The sequence below is a fragment of the Prunus dulcis genome, chromosome 7, assembly GCF_902201215.1.
Source record: "Prunus dulcis chromosome 7, ALMONDv2, whole genome shotgun sequence".
NCBI lineage: Eukaryota > Viridiplantae > Streptophyta > Magnoliopsida > Rosales > Rosaceae > Prunus > Prunus dulcis.
The window spans coordinates 21,022,335-21,042,339 of record NC_047656.1 but is presented as its reverse complement, the minus strand read 5'-3'; the positions used below and the strand labels follow the sequence as shown (position 1 = coordinate 21,042,339).

Below are 20,005 nucleotides of genomic sequence, written 5' to 3'. Positions count from 1 at the left end.
AAATAAAACAGAACTGCACCTGGGCTCCTTGCAAATAGAACTAGGCCCACTAAATTTATGTGTTTTTTATAAGTGATGATATAAATCGATCTTACGTAGAGAGAAATTTGATGTTGTGAAACGAATTCTTATCGAGAGAGTCGCTAGAGCCACCGTGCGCCACTAGTCTTGTAATTTTGTTACTTGACGGCGTCATTTTTTTGTCAAACAAGTTGGATATTATTTTTTTTCTGGTTTGGTTTGCGCAAAATGGCTAGAGGATAAAAATTTGGTTGGTACGGTCAGTTTTGGTTCTCTTTGAAATTATTTATTATATTGTTATATAAACCCCTAAACCCCTAAACACCACGCTTTCAAGAGTTTCAATTTGACCTTCTTCTTGGAAATCATTTCAATTTCAATCCATTGGTTTCTTTAAAACACGAAACGCCGCGAGCCCTTGTGGCATCGTAGCATTGTTTCTTTCTTTTCCACAGTTGATTATGTGTTTTAGTGGTCATTGGCAAATTTCCAGGGAGATCTGAAAGTGAAATTGGGAAATGGCTTCCAGAGCAATGTTGAGAAGGAAGAGAATCGTCACGGACTATGTGACGGCTTCGTCTCGCACAACCCCTGGGTTCCAGTGGCTTGCGCACTACCATGGTTCTCAGAAATCGGAGTCCAAGGGTTTCAGCAGCATCATCATGCATTTGCATAGGGGTAACAATGATGATGGTGATGATAAAGTTTCAGTAGCGAAAGACGAATTTAGGCGATTAGGGTTCATCTCAGGGACAACGGTGGGTATATCTCACCGATGGATGTCACAGTCGATTCGAAATGCTTCCACAGCTGCCACAGCAGCAGCGGCAGCTAAACAAACGGAACCGATTGATGATGAGGAGAACGAACGTCTGGCTGCCAAAAAGAAAAAGCAGGCTTCTCCAGAGGATTGCGATCAAGCTGTCCAAGGTTTGAGTACTGCAAAAGCCGCCAAGGCCAAAAAGTTGCAAGAATCTCAGAAGGACAAGTCTGCCAAACCCATGTTGCAGAAAGTATGGGCCACTTTCTTGGGGATTGGTCCTGCTTTGAAAGCTGTGGCTTCCATGAGCAGGTTAGAATGTTTAATGGGGTTTATCATTTCATTCATTTCCCGTACATTATCTCTTTTATTCAGCATGGTTTCATCTTTGTTTGTTTTGCAGGGAAGACTGGGCCAAAAAACTTGTTCACTGGAAAACGGAGATTGTGTCAACATTGCAGCATTATTGGTTGGGTTTTAAGCTACTGGGTGTTGATGTAAGGATCTGTTCAAGATTGCTGCTAAAGCTTGCCCGTGGCAAGACTCTCTCTAGAAGGGAGAAACAACAGCTAACCCGCACAACAGCTGATATTTTTAGGCTAGTTCCCTTTGCCGTTTTCATCGTTGTTCCTTTCATGGAATTTTTGCTGCCAGTATTCCTCAAATTGTTCCCCAACATGTTGCCATCAACTTTTCAAGACAAATTGAAGGAAGAGGTACGGATTATAAATTTCTAATGGTCTTAGCTGGAACTCAGCGTATGTTACTTGTTCTGTAGCTTTCATCTCTGTATTATATTTCCTCTTCTTTAGGAGATACATGTACACAGTTTATTTCATATTCAAATATAGTATGTTTCTGGGGCTTTCCATTCTCCCCTTTCATTGCAGAATGTTTGATTTCACCTGAGTTTTCAATGTGTAGGAAGCATTGAAAAGGAGGCTAAAAGCAAGGATAGAATATGCTAAGTTCCTTCAAGAAACGGCCAAGGAAATGGCAAAGGAAGTTCAGAACTCAAGGAGTGGAGAAACTAAGCAAACAGCAGAAGATCTTGATGAATTTTTAAACAAGGTGAGGAATTCTGTTTCATTGGTCCATTTTCCGTGTTTTCTTTCTCCAATATTTTCTGTTATGCTTACCTGTCTATTTCTAAGTGTAGGTTAGAACAGGTGCACGGGTTTCTAACGAGGAGATCTTGGGGTTTGCTAAGTTGTTTAATGATGAGCTTACCCTTGATAACATCAGCAGGTTATCTTTTATCATGATTGCTTAACATTTTACTGTTTGACTGTAATGCGGACGTAATTGTGAGTGAAGTTAATGGCTCTCTGTTTTCTGTTTCATTCAGGCCTCGGTTAGTAAATATGTGCAAATATATGAATATCAGTCCTTATGGAACAGATGCATATTTGCGATATATGCTCCGAAAAAGACTACGTCGGTGAGATACATATCTTTCCATATTAGATGTACATTATTTTGTTGTAGCCTGCCTCCTTTAGAAACAAGTAGTAAAACTTAGTCAATGTAAAATCAAAGCTATTTATTAGGCTCTTCACTCTGCCTTTGTTTAAGCTTGATTGTTAGAAAAATTAGACTGTTGAATGGCAAGGTGTACTACAGAAGGTAACATGTATGTACACTGTTCGTTATAATGCAGAGTGTGGTGCTTGATTTATCCTTTGTGATCCTACTTACGAGTAGGCAAGATTATTTCAAAAACCTTCTTCTATAAAAATTTACTTAGTTATCTGTTTTTTATGTCTTTTTCATATTTCACTAATGTAAGCTCTAGTAAATCGTTTGAAATACAAATTCTTCTTCTGGAGAGAATATATACCATCTTCTTAGAGCATTTGATGAAAGGTTTCCTGCTTTGAAAATGCTACTATCCTAATCGGTATTTGAAATGGCTACATTTGATGTAAGTAGACAAACATGCAAGAGTTTTTCAATCTCTTGTCTAAAAAGGAACTGATGATTGAGTTCCTTTTTAATGTTAATCAACTTTTTTTTTCTTTTTTCTTTTTTTTGGGGTCAGGATTAAGGCTGATGATAAGTTAATTCAAGAAGAAGGTGTAGAATCCCTTTCAGAAGAGGAGCTTCGTGAGGATTGTAGGGAGCGTGGCATGCTTGGTTTGCGTTCTGTGGAAGACATGCGCCAGCAGGTATACTATGCTTAGACCAGATACTCCTTTCTTTGCTTGCAAATTAGGTGGTTGAAGATTCAAATACCATTTAGACTTGGTAACTCATAAGTAGTTGATAACGGATACAAAATGTTGGCTTTTTTTTATGTACTTCATCTGTATGATCTTTTATATTGTCAACAAGTGGAATGAAATAATGTTTTATAACTATATTTCTAAAAGCTGTTAGTATCAAAACTGTTCTGTTTGCTCATCAATTCATTAACGTCTCTATGTAGCTTCGTGATTGGTTGGATTTGTCTCTCAATCACTCCATGCCGTCTTCACTTTTGATCCTTTCCAGGTATTCTTAAGCTCCATAAAATGTATACCCAACTTTTTGGGTTTTGTTTATTTCTTATTTATTTTTGCATTCTGAAGCCTTACACTTTGTGTATATCTTGATGGTGGAGCCAGTTTTAATCGGTCTTTGTTTGATGTGTGTAATGCAGGGCCTTCATTGTGTCTGGAAGGTTGGATCCAGCAGACGCTGTTCGAGCTACACTGTCTTCTCTGCCAGATGAAGTGGTGGATACTGTTGGTGTTACATCGTTGCCATCTGAAGACTCTGTATCTGAAAGGAGGAGGAAATTGGATTTCCTTCAGATGCAGGAAGAACTGATGAAGGTATAAATATTTTTTCTTTTATCTTGATAGCTTTATAGATAACTGTTGGTGCTTTAGGAAGCAGAACTAAACTTGCTAATCTGTGTTTCATCAGGAGGAAAATATGTGTGTATTTTGTTAAGCCAGTTTTGATGCATTTGTTTTGGACTTGTCTGAAATTCGGAATCCAGGAAAAAAAAAAAAAAAAGGATGAGCAATCAAATATAATGTTGAAAACAAAACTCCTGAAATCAATATTATGACTATCATCCAGAGATTCTAAATTATTATGTTATGAAAAGAAAATTCCTGAAAAATTAAAACTAACATGTGGCACTTCACTTCTTTATTTGCGCTGAGTGGCTTCAGAGATTCTAAATTACTACATTGCAGGAGGAGGAAGAGAAAGAGGAAGAAGAGCAAGCCAGGATGAAGGAAATTAAAGCCAGTGAAGGGGATTTGGCATTGAAAGAGATGACTATTCCAACAGCAAAAGAAGCACAAGAACAAGCCAGGGCAAGGACACTAGAAAAGGAAGAGAAGCTCTGCGAAATAAGTCGTGCGTTGGCTGTTTTGGCTTCTGCATCTGTAAGGACTGGACTTAATAACTCTCAATGATTATGATTGTTGATTGTTCTTTTTTCATTTTTATTTTCCAAATTTTCAAGCACCATCATCTACACTATGGCTTATCAGTTTTTAATTTTTTCTGTTATTGACTCATTATTTCAGTCAGTGAGTAGGGAGCGTGAAGAGTTCCTGAGACTTGTCAATAAGGAGGTAATTTAAAACCTTTAATTGCTCCTAGTTTATGTTGGGTATCTATTAAGATGGAATCATTTATCTTCAGTACCCTTACCATAGGTATGCATGCTAGTCTTCCCCTGCTCGATATATGCAGACGCATTGGAGGGTTAACTGCTTGCAGTTTATCAGAAAGACCATACATCACAAATATTGTCTCCAGTTCTCATTTCCACGTTTCTGCTTGTATCGTGCATGTATTGGAAGAATGTGGATGATGTTGATGTTCACTATGCTTTGGCCCCTTTTAGTTTGAAGGATGTGCAGATTGACGACTTTTTAATGTGATTTACTTATGAGCTGTCTTCTACACATTATATTTATGCATGCAACACTGTCTTCAGCATCATGTTCAAATCAGAAGAATAGTTCTGTATGTTGTTGTTTTAGTCCAAATGCGTTGTCTTTGGGAATATTTTGCTTAAGTTGATTCTTTTGATCTTTCCAGATTGAACTTTACAATAGCATGGTGGAGAAAGAGGGTACAGATGGTGAAAAGGATGCCTTGAGGGCATATAAAGCTGCTCGGGATGAAAGTGACAGTACTTCTGTTGAGGCTGAAGGTGATGAGGTTTCATCAGCGCTCATAGACAAGGTTAGATATTCAGTCCCGAATTATCCACTTGTAACATACTTACCCTCGTTCACTTGATGGATTATCTTTTCTTCTTTGTATCACAGGTTGATGCGATGCTTCAAAATCTTGAAAAGGAAATTGATGATGTAGATGCGCATATTGGTGATCGCTGGCAATTACTTGACAGGTGAGCTCTTGATTTTAAATCTTGTTTCCTCTTTGGGTTTCTTTTCCTATGAGTTCTGTTAGAAATCATACTTCCTACTGGATGGAAGCAATCCATCTTTTCTTTCAGTCTGTAGTTGGTTTGAGTTTTTTATTAAAAACTCATTTTGAGGGATACTAGTAATGTTCAACTTTGATGGATGGTACCGTATTGGCATTTTGTCCATGTAGTTAAAGGTATGAGGTTTACAATATGTGTGCAGGGATTTTGATGGGAAAGTAACTCCTGAGGAGGTTGCAGCTGCTGCGAACTACTTGAAGAATACTTTAGGCAAGGAGGGTGTTCAAGAACTCATAGGCAACCTTTCCAAAGATAAAGGTGAGTGAATTTTTTTTACACCATATACGTATACGTATAGGAATCTAAATCTAATATGATGATGATGATTTTTCCTTAAAGTTAATTTGATTGATTGATTGATGAAGATGAATGTTGTTATCCTTGTCTGTGACAGATGGGAAAATTCTTGTGGAAGACATTGTCAGATTGGGCAGCCGGACAGAAGATGCAAACCAAGCTGAAGGGGAGGGATAGGGAATATAGACGAGTCGCTGACTTATTTCATTCATGATATATATAATATAATATTGATAGTTTTTGTTTATGTCTGAAGTCTGAATGGTTGTGGAGTGGATTTGGGTTAGCTCCACTCTCCAGGTTTCGTTTTTCCATATACACGCAACGCAAGTGCTTTTGAGACCCCCCCGGTTTAAGAGACGTGTGATGCGACGATTAGTTTAGTGCTCTATAAAATCCATCAGTCACAGTGCAAATATATCAATATTTTGTGGGGCTCGGAATGAATGCAGCTAGCTTAACTAATGTTTATGTCTAATGAATAATGATCAAGGTTGGTTTGTTCACTGATTATAATATGGAGATAATTTAATTATTATACTAGCAACCAAACCTTGGGCCTCATGCTTTGGCAGCCCAAGCAAGCATCAAGCATGCAGAGTCATTCTATGGTGAGGGTCTTATATAATATATATGCTCTTAGATGAGGTTATATCTTTTAAATTTTGAATCAAGCTAATCAATTTGATTCAACGATTAAGAGATAGGGTCTCACCTAAAGGTTATATATATAACCCTCATTATAGAATTCTTAATCAATTTGATCTAACAATTAAGAGATAGTACCTCACCTAAGAACTATATATAAAACATTCACTATAGAATTCTGGTAAGCATGCAACGGCAATGCGTAGAACCACAGTGGTGGGCTATAGCCCAGTAAGTTTTGAAGAACAACTAATAATAAACCTATATCTACATAGCCCACCAAAGTTTTTGCTGCCTTTTGGTTTTTTGTGAAATTATCTATTGCCTTTAGCAAAACGTTTTTGAAGAAGAAAAAAAAAAACCTACATAGACATTAACTACAACACATTAGAGAAATATTATTTTCTTAAGTTCATTTGTATTCTCTCTCATGAATGGAACAATATATTAACCTAATTCTATTATTCTTATGTTTACAACTAATATATATGTGAAAGTTGAAAGTTAATTATTTATATGTTTGTATTTTACATTTTAAATATTAAGCTAAAAAACGGATTCAAAATGCGAAGAAAAAAAAAATCTTTAAATATTAAGCTAAAAAATTTTGTGGAAATTTAGCTAACCCATCCACAAAATTTTTTAGCTCATCATCATCATCGGATCTTAATGTTACCTAGAGATCAATGTCGTTGAGCGACTAGTTAGTCCTACCTAGAGATCAACGTCTTGACCGGCCAGTACAAAAGTTGATTTGATTTGATAACCCCTCCCAGCTAGTTAACACTATTTGATTTGACAGCACAAATGTTTGACCGAAATAATTAATTTACCACAACAACATGGTACTTTTGTATCGGGAAAAAAAAAAAAACAAAAAAAAAAAAGTTTGATTGATCACACTTTTCATATTGTTTTTAAGGCGCCCTTGTTTTTATTTCCCATTATATATTACTTTTGTTATGTCTGTGTTTATGCTTCTCATTTATTTACAGTCAAGTTTAACGTTCTTCCCTCTTATTTATGCTTATTTTTGTATTTATGTCTCTATTTACTGTCAAGTTTAAACTCGATCAATATTGTCTTTTTGATTGAGAAATCTAATGTATGTAGGTAAATATTATAATTTTGGGGTTGGAGGGGGAACAAATTGCGAAAAGGATTGTATGTATCTGTGAAGTGTACTATAGTGTATTTCAGGGCCGGTCTTGAGATTTTGAAGGCCCTGTGCAAACTTTAAATTGGGGCCTCACAAAAGTTAATACAAACTTACAATATTATATAATGCCATACAATAAATGTTTTTTTTCTTAAAGTGATCAAAGCACCCCTACTTCAAAGGACAAAATTGAAATTTTACAAAAGAATTAAATTGGATTAAATCAATTACAATAGGTCAGAGATGTTACACCTTTTGAATAATTACTATGGTTGTGACGATGAGTCTTTGTCATCATAGGTCATATTCAGATATTAAATATTTTTTAACACCTAATTTATTTTGTATCAATATTCCAAGAACATCATTAATTCGATGCAATTATTTTGGTTGACTTAGTTGGATGCATTATTACTGACTAATTCCTTGTGATAGGGTATTTATTATTTCAGTTTGTGGTTGTGAAAGTAGATGGGATATTGAATGTTGGTGTTGACATCGGACAAGCCTTTAACACAAGCAAGTTTTGAAGTCGAGTCCTGAATAGAAGTTGAGGCCCTACAAACCAACACAACTAGAAACGTCTTTGTGTCAACAATTTGCTCACTCTGTATATATATAACATTTGTTATACATATAGGTGCTGCTATTTTCACCCATCTGTCCTATTTTCTCACCCACTATGTAAATTTGAAAAATTAAAATCCTACTTTTCCACCCACCATTATTCCTAAAATACCATTTAATTATTAATTCGACCAAACACCATCAACTCCAAGTTAAAAACATAAAAATTTTAACCCAAAAAAAAAAAAAAATCCATTCTTCATCTTCTTCATGTGTTTTCAACATCACGACCTTACCCTACCATATTAATATTCTCATCAACCCCTTAGCAGTACTGGTGGCTTCACGACCACGACAGCACCACCACAACAACATACAACCAACAAGACTACAATGGATTTTTAATTGAAGTGATGTTATATGGAATAAGGACCCGTATGTGGGTTAATCAGACTAAAAAATCTTTAAAATGGAATAAAATTAAAGGACAATTTGGCCTCTATTATCAACACCTACCAGCCCTGACACAATATTAAAGGTGGAGTTGAGAATTTGATTTGAATTTTTTTAAAAAAAAAACTTTTCAAAGGATTGGGATGGGTAGATCAATGCTCGCTGAATTTGTTGAGGTCAGGAAGATGGAAAGAATATAGAGTAAAAGAAAAAATTTCTTTTCTTTTTAAAATTTGTTTTATTTTTAGGGTTTTAGAAGTCATTTTACATAGGGATAAATTTGTCTTTAAATTTTTTTAAAAAATAAGATGGATGGAAAAATATGACAGGTTGGTGAAAATAACAGCACTCTACATATATTATACACATGAAAAAAAATTGGGGCCCCTAAAAAATTAGGGGCCTTGCACACCCTCGAGGACACCCCTAGTGTATATATATATATGTGGACATAAATAAAATAGTTATAATAATAAATTATTAATAATAAAGTTGAAGGCTTGCCGCAACAAAATAGAATAACAATTGATTAAGAAGCTGCGGTTGTCAATTTGGACATAAATTCATGGATGTTGGTATCCGAAGTGCCCCCGTCACTGACAGCCTCTATAGCCAAGCTCTTCCATTTCTTAGCATTCTTTTTCATTTCAATCGCTGTCTCCCCCTCCATCACTTTCCTAATGCAACTCTCGATTTCTTCTCTTGCTACGATCCCATTCTCATCAGTAATATTATTTGCATCATGATGATGATGATCAACTTTCACCCTAACCCCAACCTTCCAAACATCCTGCACTAATTTCGAATTAGTGGGCTGGTCCGTCCACTGCGGCATTACAATCATTGGCACTCCCAAGCTAAGTGCCTCAATCGTCGAATTCCAGCCACCGTGTGTGAAAAAGCACCCCACCGCCTCATTTGATAAAACTTCCAACTGAGGGCTCCATGTTACTATCAACCCTTTGCCTTTACCACCATCTTCACTAGTACTAGTAGTTCTCTCCAGCTCCAGCTCCTCTATGAAGTTGGGTGGCAGCTTCGCCTTTTCGGATCCCCTGACCACCCACAAGAAATAGAAGCCGCTTCCCTTCAACCCCAGTGCAAGCTCCTCCATTTGCTTGTGGCTTAGATTGGCCATACTTCCAAAGGCCACGTATATCACGGATTCTGGTGGCTTGCTGTTGAGCCAGTCGCTGCAAACAGAGTCTATCTTATACAGATGAACCCCATATTCCTTGTCGTCTTCAATGCGATTGTCTAAGTAAGTAGATGGAATGGTTGGCCCTATTGTTAACATACGACAAACTTTTGACATCGAGTCCACAACCTGTAAGTTACATAATACGTTAGCTTAGCTAATATAATTATATAATGAATAATGAAGGGATGTAGGAGGACACCTGCACGAGTACGTACCTGTTGCTCTAACTTGTAGAAGGAATTGGCAAAAATGAAATCGGCTTTGTGGAGATTACAATATTGGTTCAAAAGCATCTTAAGGTAAGCTGGATATGAACCGGGAACAGAAAAGAAGGACGGCAAGTCTTGAGGCTCAAGCATATGCAAACCGGGAATACTAGTAACATCACCACCATGATACTGCATATAGTAAATGTAATTGACCGTGCAGGTTTGAGTAAAAAAGGCAGCGGACGCTAGACCAAACTGTTTGGCTACATCCAGAGCCCAGGCCAAAAATGGATCATATATTATGCAATTAATAGGGTGGGGTGAGTTGTTGTACTTTGTAATGAGCTCGATTAGGGTTCTGGAGCCCTCGGCTTCCATCCGGTCTAAATAAGCAGCGATGCTTTCAGCTCGGGCAAAGCCTTCCTCATCGTAGCCATCGGATATGGTGTCGAATTGGACGGAGCCACTTGATTGGAGCGGCAATGACTTGCTGATGAAGATGGTGTTGGCTAGAGTGACTTTGAGGCCCTTAGAGGCTAAGCGCTTGGAGAACTGGAGCAAGGGGTTTATGTGGCCTTGAGCAGGATAAGGAATTGCCAAGACGTGGCCTCTATCCATTTGAGATCTCTCTCTCTCTCTCTCTCTCTCTCTCTCTCTCTCAAAAACTTAGGTGTGGCTGTGCTGTGCAGTGTGAATAATGGATATATATAGACATGGTATACAAACTAACTACTGTTCATTCAGGGGCATTCAGTTTTGAGTAGGTATAAAATCGCATTCACATGTAACGTAACACGACTGGTAGATAGATATATAATATATAGGCTTCTTGAAATCCTTATCTTTTTGTCTCATCTTTAGCTTTTCAAGTCCTGCCCGTCTCTTATTACATTCATTGTATTTTGTAAGTACACACTCTCAGCTAGTTGTTGGGCCAAGCAAGCAAGCAAGCAAGCAAGCATCGTGACTGATTAGCATGATGCTAATGGTAGGGATGGACCACTTAATTAAATGGGTAAATTATTGATCAATTATGTCTTCTCATTCTATGCATACAATAATTGAAGTTGAGTTGAGGGGGAATGAGTTCATAAACTAAAAGACACGACAATGGTGGTCCATTCCATCATGCATAGATAGAATTCTGTAACCAATAATTGACAAGGCAGGCACCCTCTCCTCTCTCATCTCCAGTTGTCTTTCGTCTCTTTACGCATGCTATGCATCATGCATGCTTTCCTTCTACTTGCCAACATTCCATTCTGTTTTTTAACTACCTAGTCCTACTTCAAGAGTCCTTCTATGCTCAATATTCATATTAATCACATAATTCATATGAATTGTAACTTCACTAAGTTTAATAAAATTATTTTGTAACTAATATGGAGGTCCATATATAACACCCTCATTATAGAATTTCGCCACAATTCAATCCAATACAATATAATTCACGTTTTTCATACAAATTTTAGCTTTACATTATATTTACTTAAAGTACTTCCATTTATGGTGCTATGGTAAAGGGCAGACACTACTTATGTGAATAGTGATTGCCTTACTCTCTTTTTTATTTTATTTTTCCATCTATTGTCATGGCAACCCAATACAATTACTATTCATATGAGCTTAATAATAATAAAAAAAATTGCTAGGTATGTATAAAAAAAAAATTTCTGATTTTTATTTGATTTTTAATTTTTTTATGCTTATGACATCAGCGTTATCATTAGCGCTGACATCATCGCCTTCAGACAGTAACTTGGACTGTTTTTGTCTTCGGACCTGTCCAAACTTGGTGGAATCCACCGTATGCCCGGGCTGAATTGCTGCACTGGAAATGGTTTTTGAGGTCCAAAGCTGCTAAGGTGGAGATGGTCTTAATGGCCCTTTTACGTGGACTGAGGAGGCCCATATTGACTGGGCTGTTTCTTGTAACACTCAGGGCCTGGACTTTTGTCTTTCTTTCTGGCTACTTCGTCTTCATCCTCAAACATACTCCTCTCCCCGCCCCCCACCCCCCGCACCCCCAACGCACATGCACATAGCTTTCTTGCTGAAACGATGGTCAGTCTGAACTAAACAAACAAAAGACAAAGTATGGGCTTTTCTCTTTGCTCAGGTGGGTTTTATTTTATGGGTCGTCTTTTTTCTTCTTTTTTGGCCTTTTCCCAATTAATTTTTGGTTCGTCTTTAGGGAGGTGGGCTTCATTTTTAATATTGCTTATAAACCATCTGTACTTTCGACCAAAAAAATAATAATATATATAAATCATCTGTACTAAAATACGGATAATGGACAATCTCCTCTTCCCCCACCCCAAAAAAAAAAAAAAAAAAAAATTAATGAAGGAGGGCCACGGGCCACACGAGTAAACCTAAAAGAAATGAGAAAAGGTTGGTTGAGGTGGGGCCCATCTTCCACATCACATATTTGATCTTTCTCATGCAAGCAAACAAGCAAACTAGTAGCTTTCCGACCAGAGTACAGACGATCACCGTCCCTTTCCTTTCCTTGGCCTTTTCTCCTCGTTTATTCCTTTCTCTCTCTTCTTTCCTTGGCCGTCCACACTTTCTCTCTCTATCTCACCCTTTGTGTTTCTAAATTCTGTCTCTCTATCAACTCATCCACGTGTCAATCTGTTATTGCTTTAAAAATTTCTACACACCGGATGATCGTATGGGCATTATAAGGCGGTCCCACATTTCCTTTTTTGCCTTTCTTTAACTTTCCTAAGTGCTCTCTGAAAAGAGAAAAACACTCCCACCTAGACCTAGCCCACCCATCCGTCCATACTCAACCACACACCCTTTTATATCGTGTCGTATTGTATCGTATCGCTGGTTATTTTTATTTTTTATTTCCAATATCATAAATAAACATGTTAATTAGATTTGAGAGTATCCATACTTACTGAGTACTAGTGAGATTCATAAAAATGAACCCAAACCAAGTAAGTGTAAGACTCTTAATAAGTAGAAGTAGTGTCGGTTTAATTCATTAACTGGGAATTCCAAATATAATAATCTCTAATATCTACATAACTACATAACTACACTCTGTTCTGTTGCATTGCATAGCCATGGGCTGATGGGCATACACAGACATGGCCATGATCCACTTCCACTTGTGTTGTGTACATCATTACATGTGTGTGTGATAGTGTGAGCTTCAGTCTCTCGATTGATCACCATTTCAGTCTCTGTGTGTTTGTATCCACTACCACACCACTTGTATTATCAACTTCACTCCGACGATGGAATCTTAATACCAAAATTGCCATGTTTGCTTTGCTTGCTTTAGATAAAAATATCCAGAGGGAGAGACACACAAACCAATTTCTCGTGAGCGACAGCTAAAAAAACATAGACAAAAAGGAAAGCAAAGGAAAATTAATAATCAACAATAAATATATATATATATATATATATATATATGGGGACAGATCCGTAGCATCATATTTTATACACAAGTTTTGACAAAATTTTTAAGCCATTAAATTATTCTATTTTTAATAAATAAGATTAAACCTTCTGACACAAATAAATTATTTAAGATATTTTTCTCTCTCATATATCAATTTTCTCGAAAAGGTAAATTTCTCTCAGCAAAGTAATTTTCCTCTCTCCTCTTTCCTGTTATCTGCCAGCTCTCTCTTTCATCATACCCAAAAACCTTCTTGCTCATCTGTTTCTTTTCCTCTATATCTCTCTCTCTCTTTTTTTTCTTTTTTCTTTTTTTGCTTTAACCGCTCGAAGTTTTGTCTCTTGATCTTCTAATGAGACTCAAAGAATTGTTCAATAATTGTGAAGATTTTTGTTTGCTGTAGTACTATTTTCATTTTTGTTGAAGACAATTCCATTCCAAACGCTGGAGATCAGAAAGGAAACACAGCCAGACTAAAAACAAAGAAAGCTGAAGACAAAATAGGCCCAGCAAGCAAGAAACAAACAAACTAAAAAAATCCTACATATTAGGTGAAAAGTCCCAATTTTTCACTAGTTTTCGTCTTTTTTAAAAAAAAAATGCTAAGTTGGGTTAATAAGCTTGGATATCATGATGAAGAAGAATGATATCTAAATAATATTTTGAATTCGCACAAACTTTCTTACCGCTACTCTCTTTAAGGCTTGAGAAATGATGGTAAAATTGATTCGCATAACTACAATTTACAAGTTTTTCTTTTTACACGAGCAGGGCCATACATTCTTATGTGTTAGGGCTTTTAATAGCTTGGTTCAAAGTTTGGAGTTTCAGAAATGAAGCTACACAAAGCAAATATAAAATTGCCAACATCTAGTCCTCACTCATCTTGGTTGAAAGAGAAGATTAAAATCCCTAAACCCAAAATCCAAAAATTCAGAAACATGAACAATATGAAAGAAAGATAGAAAGATCAACATGATTGTTTTTTTGTCTGATGAAAGAAAGTGTTAGCAGAAAACGTGATGGGGAAGAGAAAGAGGAGAGAGAAAAAAAATGCTTTTGTGAGAGAAATGTAACTTTCCGAGAAAATAGAGAGAAGAGAGAGAAAAATACTTTAATTATTTTTTATGTAAAAAAATTATGTCTGATTTAATCTCATTCATTAAAAGTGGAGTAATCTAATGGTTCAAAAATTGTGTCAAAATTTGTGTTTCCGCTATATATATATATGTTTCCGCTCCCTCGTATATATTTTAGGAGAAGACACACGTCCATCGCGCTCTCCTCTGCATTCTAGACTATACCAGCTCTCTCTCTCTCTCTGCTCTGCCTCTCAACTCAACTCAACACTACTCCTTCATCCAATTCCACAGCTTTCATCACTTGTATGATATCCTTCAATTTCTCTTCTTCATTTCAGGTGCTCTGAATAATATTTTATTTTCCCACCTAACAAACAGTCTTTATGTGGAAAGTTTTCTTATTTTCAGATTTTGATCCTTGACGATTTTAGTTCAAACTTTTGCTTTGAATTTGAGTAGATGATTGCCTGAGCAGAATACTACATAATTCCAGTGAGGATTTATTCTAAATTTTAATATTTTGTCAATTTCTTTGTTTCAGTTTCTTCGGCATTGAATGTATTTCTAGCACTAGTGATAGGACTGTGGGGAAGATCGGCGCAAATCTCGAATTTTTGTGAGAAGGTTTGCTTTTTTATATATTTAAGGTATGATTCCGGATTTTCTTGAATTTTGTTGAATTTTATTGATAACCAAAAACAGGGCATTAAGACTACATGTATGTCTAACTCTATATGTCTACTGTGAATAATAAATAAATCAGCTCTCAAAGTTGGTTAAAATTAAGCATATGACATTAGCTCTAGACTTACGGTTGAAGTTAAAAGCTTTTACATTTGTCTCTCCCTTGGTGGATGCCTAGTTTCCTGTAAACTGTGGCAAAGTTTTTAGCAGTAATTCTAGTTTTGGGAGCATATCTTTCCTGCATCGATGGTTTGAGATTGGGACAAAAGAAATTTCTAAACTCTAAGTTAGGCATGTTAGAGGTTCCTCCATTTCTCAAGTAACTTTGGAACTGGTCTACAAGCCAAGAAGGCTTCTTGTTAATGATTCTTTTCCTCTTTGGCACTTTGAAGTCTTTTGCTTCTTTCATTAGCAGTTGTTGGCATTCCTTCCCAAGTGGATATTTATGTTTTGATCCAACCATGAGATACCATTTACGCCACAGACACCTATAAATAGATCTGATGCCCAGCTATCTTCTGTTGCATAAGTATTGTACGAGAAGTATTCCATGCACTGTTTCATATTAATATAATTGGTGCATTTATGATCTAATTACGTTTGTGTTCTACAACATTCAAAACTATTCTTGCATTTTTCGTAAGCTCTTTTTTTCTTTGTGTGCAGATCTTCTATCCATACTTGTTTTTTATATAGTTATTTTAGACAAACTACAATAGCCAATGGCTTCACCTACTCTTGACTCACCCTGGCCATCCTCACCTAGCGATTCATTTTGTGGATCTTTCAATATACGTATAGAGGGAGAGATTCCGGACGAAATTTTACCTGTTCTGGAAGACCCAACCTCTTCTGTGTCCTATAACCATAATATCCCAAAACCTCCTCCTCCTGTCCCTAGTAAAACCTATTCATGGAACAAATATTTCAAAAGGCTTTCACGGAGTTGCTCTGTCCCAAAGGAAACAATGGATACCTGGGACAAGCTTTTTAAAGATGGATATGGTGCTGATGTCTATATTTTCTCCGAGGATGAATCATATATTCCAGCTCATTTTAGTGTTCTGGTGAGTTAATTGAATTGATCCCATAATTGCATCACTAGAAATTCCTCAATGAAATTTCTGGATGTGGCTTAAAGGTTTTCCTTTTATATTGAATGTGCAGAGCATTGCATCACCGGTGCTAGGTAATTTCTTGCAGCAATCAAAAGTTAAAAATGGCATGAGATACATTAAGATCCCTGGGGTACCTTATGAAGCTGTCTACACATTCATTCGTTTTCTTTACTCATCCTGGTATGTTGGAATTATGTTGTTCAGTAAGCTATCCCCTTCCAATGATTAATTGTTTATTTTAGCAAAATTCCTTACAATATTTTCTTGTGTGTCTTATGCAGCTATGAAAAGGAAGAGATGAAGAAATTTGTTCTCCAATTGTTGGTTTTGTCACACTCCTACTCAGTTCCATCACTGAAAAGAGTTTGTATATATCTTCTTGAGCAAGGATGGCTAAGCAAAGAAAACGTGGTTGATGTGCTTCAATTGGCGAGGAACTGTGATGCACCACGTCTCTCCTTAATTTGTGTTCGTATGGTTGTGAAGGACTTTAAAGCCATATCATCAACTGAAGGCTGGAAAGTGATGAAGCAAGTTAATCCTGCACTTGAACAAGAGCTGCTAGAGTCTGTCGTTGAAGCAGATTCTGTAAGCTGGTTTCTCTTTCCTTTTTCAAAGATTTTACCTTACCTCTGTATGGTTTGTGGGGCGGGGGTGGGATGGGGGGGGAGATACAGTTTTGTTTTGTAAAAAGAAAACCTTTTACATTTTCAACAAGGTGGTATTTTTGTATCTAATTGAATGTTTATGCAAGTGTAAAGTCATCAGTACTCTTTTAGTTCACTCCTTTAAATTTGGGATCTTAGATTCAACTTTTTTGTGCCAGAGGAAAGAAGAGAGGTTGAAGAAAAAGGAAGAGAGAAAAGTGTACGTGCAACTGTACGAGGCAATGGAAGCCCTCCTTCACATATGCAAGGATGGATGTAGGACCATAGGTCCCCGTGACAAGGTGTTCAGAGGAAGCCAGGTTGCTTGTGATTTTCCTGCTTGCAAGGGGCTTGAGACCTTAGTTCGTCATTTCTCCAGCTGTAAAACCCGGGTTCCTGGTGGATGTGCTCACTGCAAGCGCATGTGGCAGCTTCTTGAACTGCATTCTCGTATTTGCGATGAGCCAGATTCATGCAAGGTCCCTTTGTGTAGGTAAGCGTGAGAAATCCTGTGGGACTTGGTGTTGCTGCCAGTAATATGGATGCCATGTGGCACTATGATTGAAATGATTTTTGCATAATTACTCTCTGGTTTCAGGCATTTCAAGGAAAAAATGCAGCAGCAGACCAAGAAAGATGAAGCTAAATGGAAGTTGTTGGTGAGTAAGGTGGTAGCAGCAAAGCTGGGACCAATCTCAGGTCGGCGTGCAAGTTTCTTATGACCTCTGGCATTTCAAAGCAAAATGTATCAACTGAAGAATGATTTATCGTATCTTTTTTATTTATCAATTAAATTTAAATGCATCGAGAATCGTCTGTTTCTTTTGTGGGGTAGGGGTATCAAGTAAATGTAATAAGCATATGATTTCTGACTGAGGCTATTGACTTGGCCTCTCACCATCACTTCCTTTATCGTTTCTTTCTTGTAAGCCCCATTGGAGGGATTTCAAATAGATGACGAGTATAAGATTTTTGGCATGCTCAGCTTTATGCTGTTGAACAACCACCGAATTGAGCTTCAATGCTACCTACGACTACTGAAAACGTTATAACCTTATGCATAGTTTGCCTCTCAAACATAAGTCTAGCAAAGCACATTTTCTATTGCTCTCTGTTTTATGTAAACCTTTTAGTACTGACAGTGACCTCAAAAACAACTAGAGCCCTCGTAACAAATTCACTACGATTTATGAATTATCATCAAGCATTCCCAAGATAAGCCAAGCTTCGGTGAGAATATGACAATCATTCATCATAATAATAATTAATCATCAGTCTTCAGATAATTTCTTCACTCATTCAAGACCAAATATTTTTCAAAAAAATGTATTGCGTAGGGTAGTTAGTTCTACTTCCTTCTCATAAAAAGCTCCACGTAGGTTTTACATTACAACACAATTGCATTAAGCATGACAGTAGAGATGTTCTACATGGGTTGATAACATCACAATACTATGCTATGCACCATCTGCTAAATTCCTCCTCGTCGTACTAATGTACAGAACTGCATCAATGCCAAAACAGGAAAATAAATTCCAATTATTCTATTAACCAAGGTAACAACACTACGAGCAATATAACAAGATAATTCATAGAACATTACCATTATTTCCACGAATAAAAGCATCACCATACTTATTTTTCAACTGTCCGTTGACATATTCTTCCGTTTGTTCCATCGCTATATTCATATAACCATCAAGACAAGCAAGAATACCTGCATAAGAAAATTAAGACATCAAAAGGGCTAATCCCTCCATCTTGAATCAACACCAGAAACAAAAACAAAGTCATGAGAATACAAGAAAAGAAAAACCTATAGGCATGAAAAAAGGATTACAGAAATGGACCTCGATAGTCAACACCAGAATTCAGTTTAACAACAACTGGTCGCCCACGAATTGATTTAAGGAAATCTGCCGGAGTTTTTGTGGTTCCTGTCCCTTTCTCTCCCCCTCCACTCATCTTCTCTATCCTAAATCTTAACTTCTAACACCTCCTGAAATGTTATCAAATGTTAAACAAATTCAAACAGTCAAGAAAATAAAGTAAACGAACACAAATGTAACATCACATAAACACAAGCCACCGAAAGACGAATACATTTCATAAGGATTTGCAAAACCAGAGCTACTGTAGAGGACAGATACATCAACCAATCTTGGCAGAACAAAACCCCCCGAATACATTCTGAGCAGAACTGAGTGACTTTTAAAACAAGCCCATCCAAGCAAACAATCCTAGTTTGTTGGTATCAGATTATTAACTCAGTTAATAGTAACGCTGACACCATATATGAAGAAAACAATAGACAACAAATTTTTTACAGACTTTTCAATCCATGTACAAACACCAGAGAAAAAGAAATGTTTAAGAAAAGCAGATTGCCACTCAACTGATTGCATAGCTCAAGGAATAGCTAACTAAACCAAACTGATCTAAAAGGCACCCAATTATCAGTTAGAAAGCTCATCAGTCAAAAGGCAATATCCCAAACGATCCTACCATATGCCTAGGTGAATAAGATGGCATCTGACATCATACAAACAATTTTGTTAAGATATGAACACCTCTCCAACCTCCTTCTGCAGCAACATATTGTGCTGTGAGTGAACTTACAACACTTTAAGTAACGAGGATGCCATCTACAGGTCTACAAAAGCATCTAACACACACTTGATTCCAGCCCTAAAAAGGTGCTAAAAAAGTCATTCTATAAAACAGTCCGATGAAATGAAATTGATTACACAAACAAAGGATATATCTTTTTTCTTTTTTTAAATTAAAAAAGATAAATTAACAGAAGTGCTAGACCTAAAATCCATGGTATCAACAAAATTATCAGCAAATTCTGTAAATTCTTCACCGAAAATCACTTAACACATTTATGCCCATATTGAGTTTGGCCTAATTGCATTTTCATCGTCATAAATATCTCAACAGTAACCTTACTCAGACAATAGATCAAATTCAAGAAACCCTAAAGGGCAAGTTCAAAAAATTCTTTAATAAATGTAAACAAGAACAACGAAAGGAGTTCATATAAGAGCTACGACTAAAAGACCAAAAGTGCTATGAAAGATAAAGAAGAAGATGCGGATCAAGCACACACCTTTTTGGCTCCGGAGCTTGAACTTTGAGAGAGCGCGAGAAAGAGAGTGACAAACTAACCGGGAAGCCCTGACTGCTTATATATTAGGGTGGGAGTTTGGACCATGGGGTCTGTTTGTAAGCCCACCGCAGTCGTTGGGCCTTATTGGTGCATTCGCCCAT

The 20,005-nt window shown here is 36.8% G+C and overlaps 4 protein-coding genes across 5 annotated transcripts; 2 read left to right on the top strand and 2 right to left on the bottom strand.

Moving 5' to 3' along the window:
* Positions 1-169: 169 nt before the first annotated feature.
* On the top strand, positions 170-5,900 carry LOC117633472 (mitochondrial proton/calcium exchanger protein-like). The gene is made up of 14 exons (XM_034367094.1): positions 170-1,093; positions 1,185-1,497; positions 1,706-1,852; positions 1,941-2,029; positions 2,130-2,222; positions 2,823-2,949; positions 3,210-3,274; positions 3,423-3,597; positions 3,970-4,164; positions 4,309-4,356; positions 4,829-4,975; positions 5,062-5,144; positions 5,386-5,501; positions 5,638-5,900. Exons 1-14 carry the CDS (start codon positions 540-542, stop codon positions 5,715-5,717), a joined length of 2,232 nt encoding a protein of 743 aa, XP_034222985.1. The 5' UTR covers positions 170-539; the 3' UTR covers positions 5,718-5,900.
* A 2,919-nt stretch (positions 5,901-8,819) lies between these two features.
* LOC117633473 (UDP-glycosyltransferase 74F2-like) lies at positions 8,820-10,531 on the bottom strand. The gene is made up of 2 exons (XM_034367096.1): positions 9,784-10,531; positions 8,820-9,694 (listed from the first exon to the last, which is right to left on the bottom strand). Exons 1-2 carry the CDS (start codon positions 10,393-10,395, stop codon positions 8,897-8,899), a joined length of 1,410 nt encoding a protein of 469 aa, XP_034222987.1. The 5' UTR covers positions 10,396-10,531; the 3' UTR covers positions 8,820-8,896.
* A 3,892-nt stretch (positions 10,532-14,423) lies between these two features.
* LOC117634410 (BTB/POZ and TAZ domain-containing protein 3) lies at positions 14,424-17,738 on the top strand. Of its 2 annotated transcripts, none has more exons than XM_034368511.1 (7): positions 14,424-14,586; positions 14,825-14,930; positions 15,634-16,034; positions 16,135-16,265; positions 16,367-16,673; positions 16,912-17,225; positions 17,331-17,738. In XM_034368511.1, the coding sequence occupies exons 3-7, from the start codon at positions 15,690-15,692 to the stop codon at positions 17,452-17,454; spliced, it is 1,221 nt and encodes a 406-aa protein (XP_034224402.1). In that variant the 5' UTR covers positions 14,424-14,586; positions 14,825-14,930; positions 15,634-15,689; the 3' UTR covers positions 17,455-17,738. The 2 variants fall into 2 exon arrangements, with proteins under 2 accessions (XP_034224402.1, XP_034224403.1); XM_034368512.1 differs by having other exon boundaries at positions 14,424-14,621.
* A 248-nt stretch (positions 17,739-17,986) lies between these two features.
* On the bottom strand, positions 17,987-19,946 carry LOC117634411 (sm-like protein LSM36B). Its single transcript, XM_034368513.1, has 4 exons — positions 19,845-19,946; positions 18,583-18,731; positions 18,336-18,449; positions 17,987-18,236 (listed from the first exon to the last, which is right to left on the bottom strand). The coding sequence occupies exons 2-4, from the start codon at positions 18,695-18,697 to the stop codon at positions 18,190-18,192; spliced, it is 276 nt and encodes a 91-aa protein (XP_034224404.1). The 5' UTR covers positions 18,698-18,731; positions 19,845-19,946; the 3' UTR covers positions 17,987-18,189.
* Between the last annotated feature and the right edge of the window lie 59 nt (positions 19,947-20,005).

Bases quoted from the DNA above. Each gene is read 5' to 3' on its own strand.
- LOC117633472 (XM_034367094.1), top strand. From the start codon at position 540: ATGGCTTCCAGAGCAATGTTGAGAAGGAAGAGAATCGTCACGGACTAT. The intron at 1,094-1,184 runs GTTAGAATGTTT...TTTGTTTTGCAG, and splicing joins GCTGTGGCTTCCATGAGCAG to GGAAGACTGGGCCAAAAAAC. The intron at 2,030-2,129 runs GTTATCTTTTAT...TGTTTCATTCAG, and splicing joins ACCCTTGATAACATCAGCAG to GCCTCGGTTAGTAAATATGT.
- LOC117633473 (XM_034367096.1), bottom strand. From the start codon at position 10,395: ATGGATAGAGGCCACGTCTTGGCAATTCCTTATCCTGCTCAAGGCCAC. The intron at 9,695-9,783 runs GTACGTACTCGT...TGTAACTTACAG, and splicing joins TCTACAAGTTAGAGCAACAG to GTTGTGGACTCGATGTCAAA.
- LOC117634410 (XM_034368511.1), top strand. From the start codon at position 15,690: ATGGCTTCACCTACTCTTGACTCACCCTGGCCATCCTCACCTAGCGAT. The intron at 16,266-16,366 runs GTATGTTGGAAT...TGTCTTATGCAG, and splicing joins CGTTTTCTTTACTCATCCTG to CTATGAAAAGGAAGAGATGA. The intron at 17,226-17,330 runs GTAAGCGTGAGA...CTCTGGTTTCAG, and splicing joins TGCAAGGTCCCTTTGTGTAG to GCATTTCAAGGAAAAAATGC.
- LOC117634411 (XM_034368513.1), bottom strand. From the start codon at position 18,697: ATGAGTGGAGGGGGAGAGAAAGGGACAGGAACCACAAAAACTCCGGCA. The intron at 18,450-18,582 runs GTCCATTTCTGT...TTTCTTATGCAG, and splicing joins TTCTGGTGTTGACTATCGAG to GTATTCTTGCTTGTCTTGAT. The intron at 18,237-18,335 runs GTAATGTTCTAT...GCATTGATGCAG, and splicing joins TTTTATTCGTGGAAATAATG to TTCTGTACATTAGTACGACG.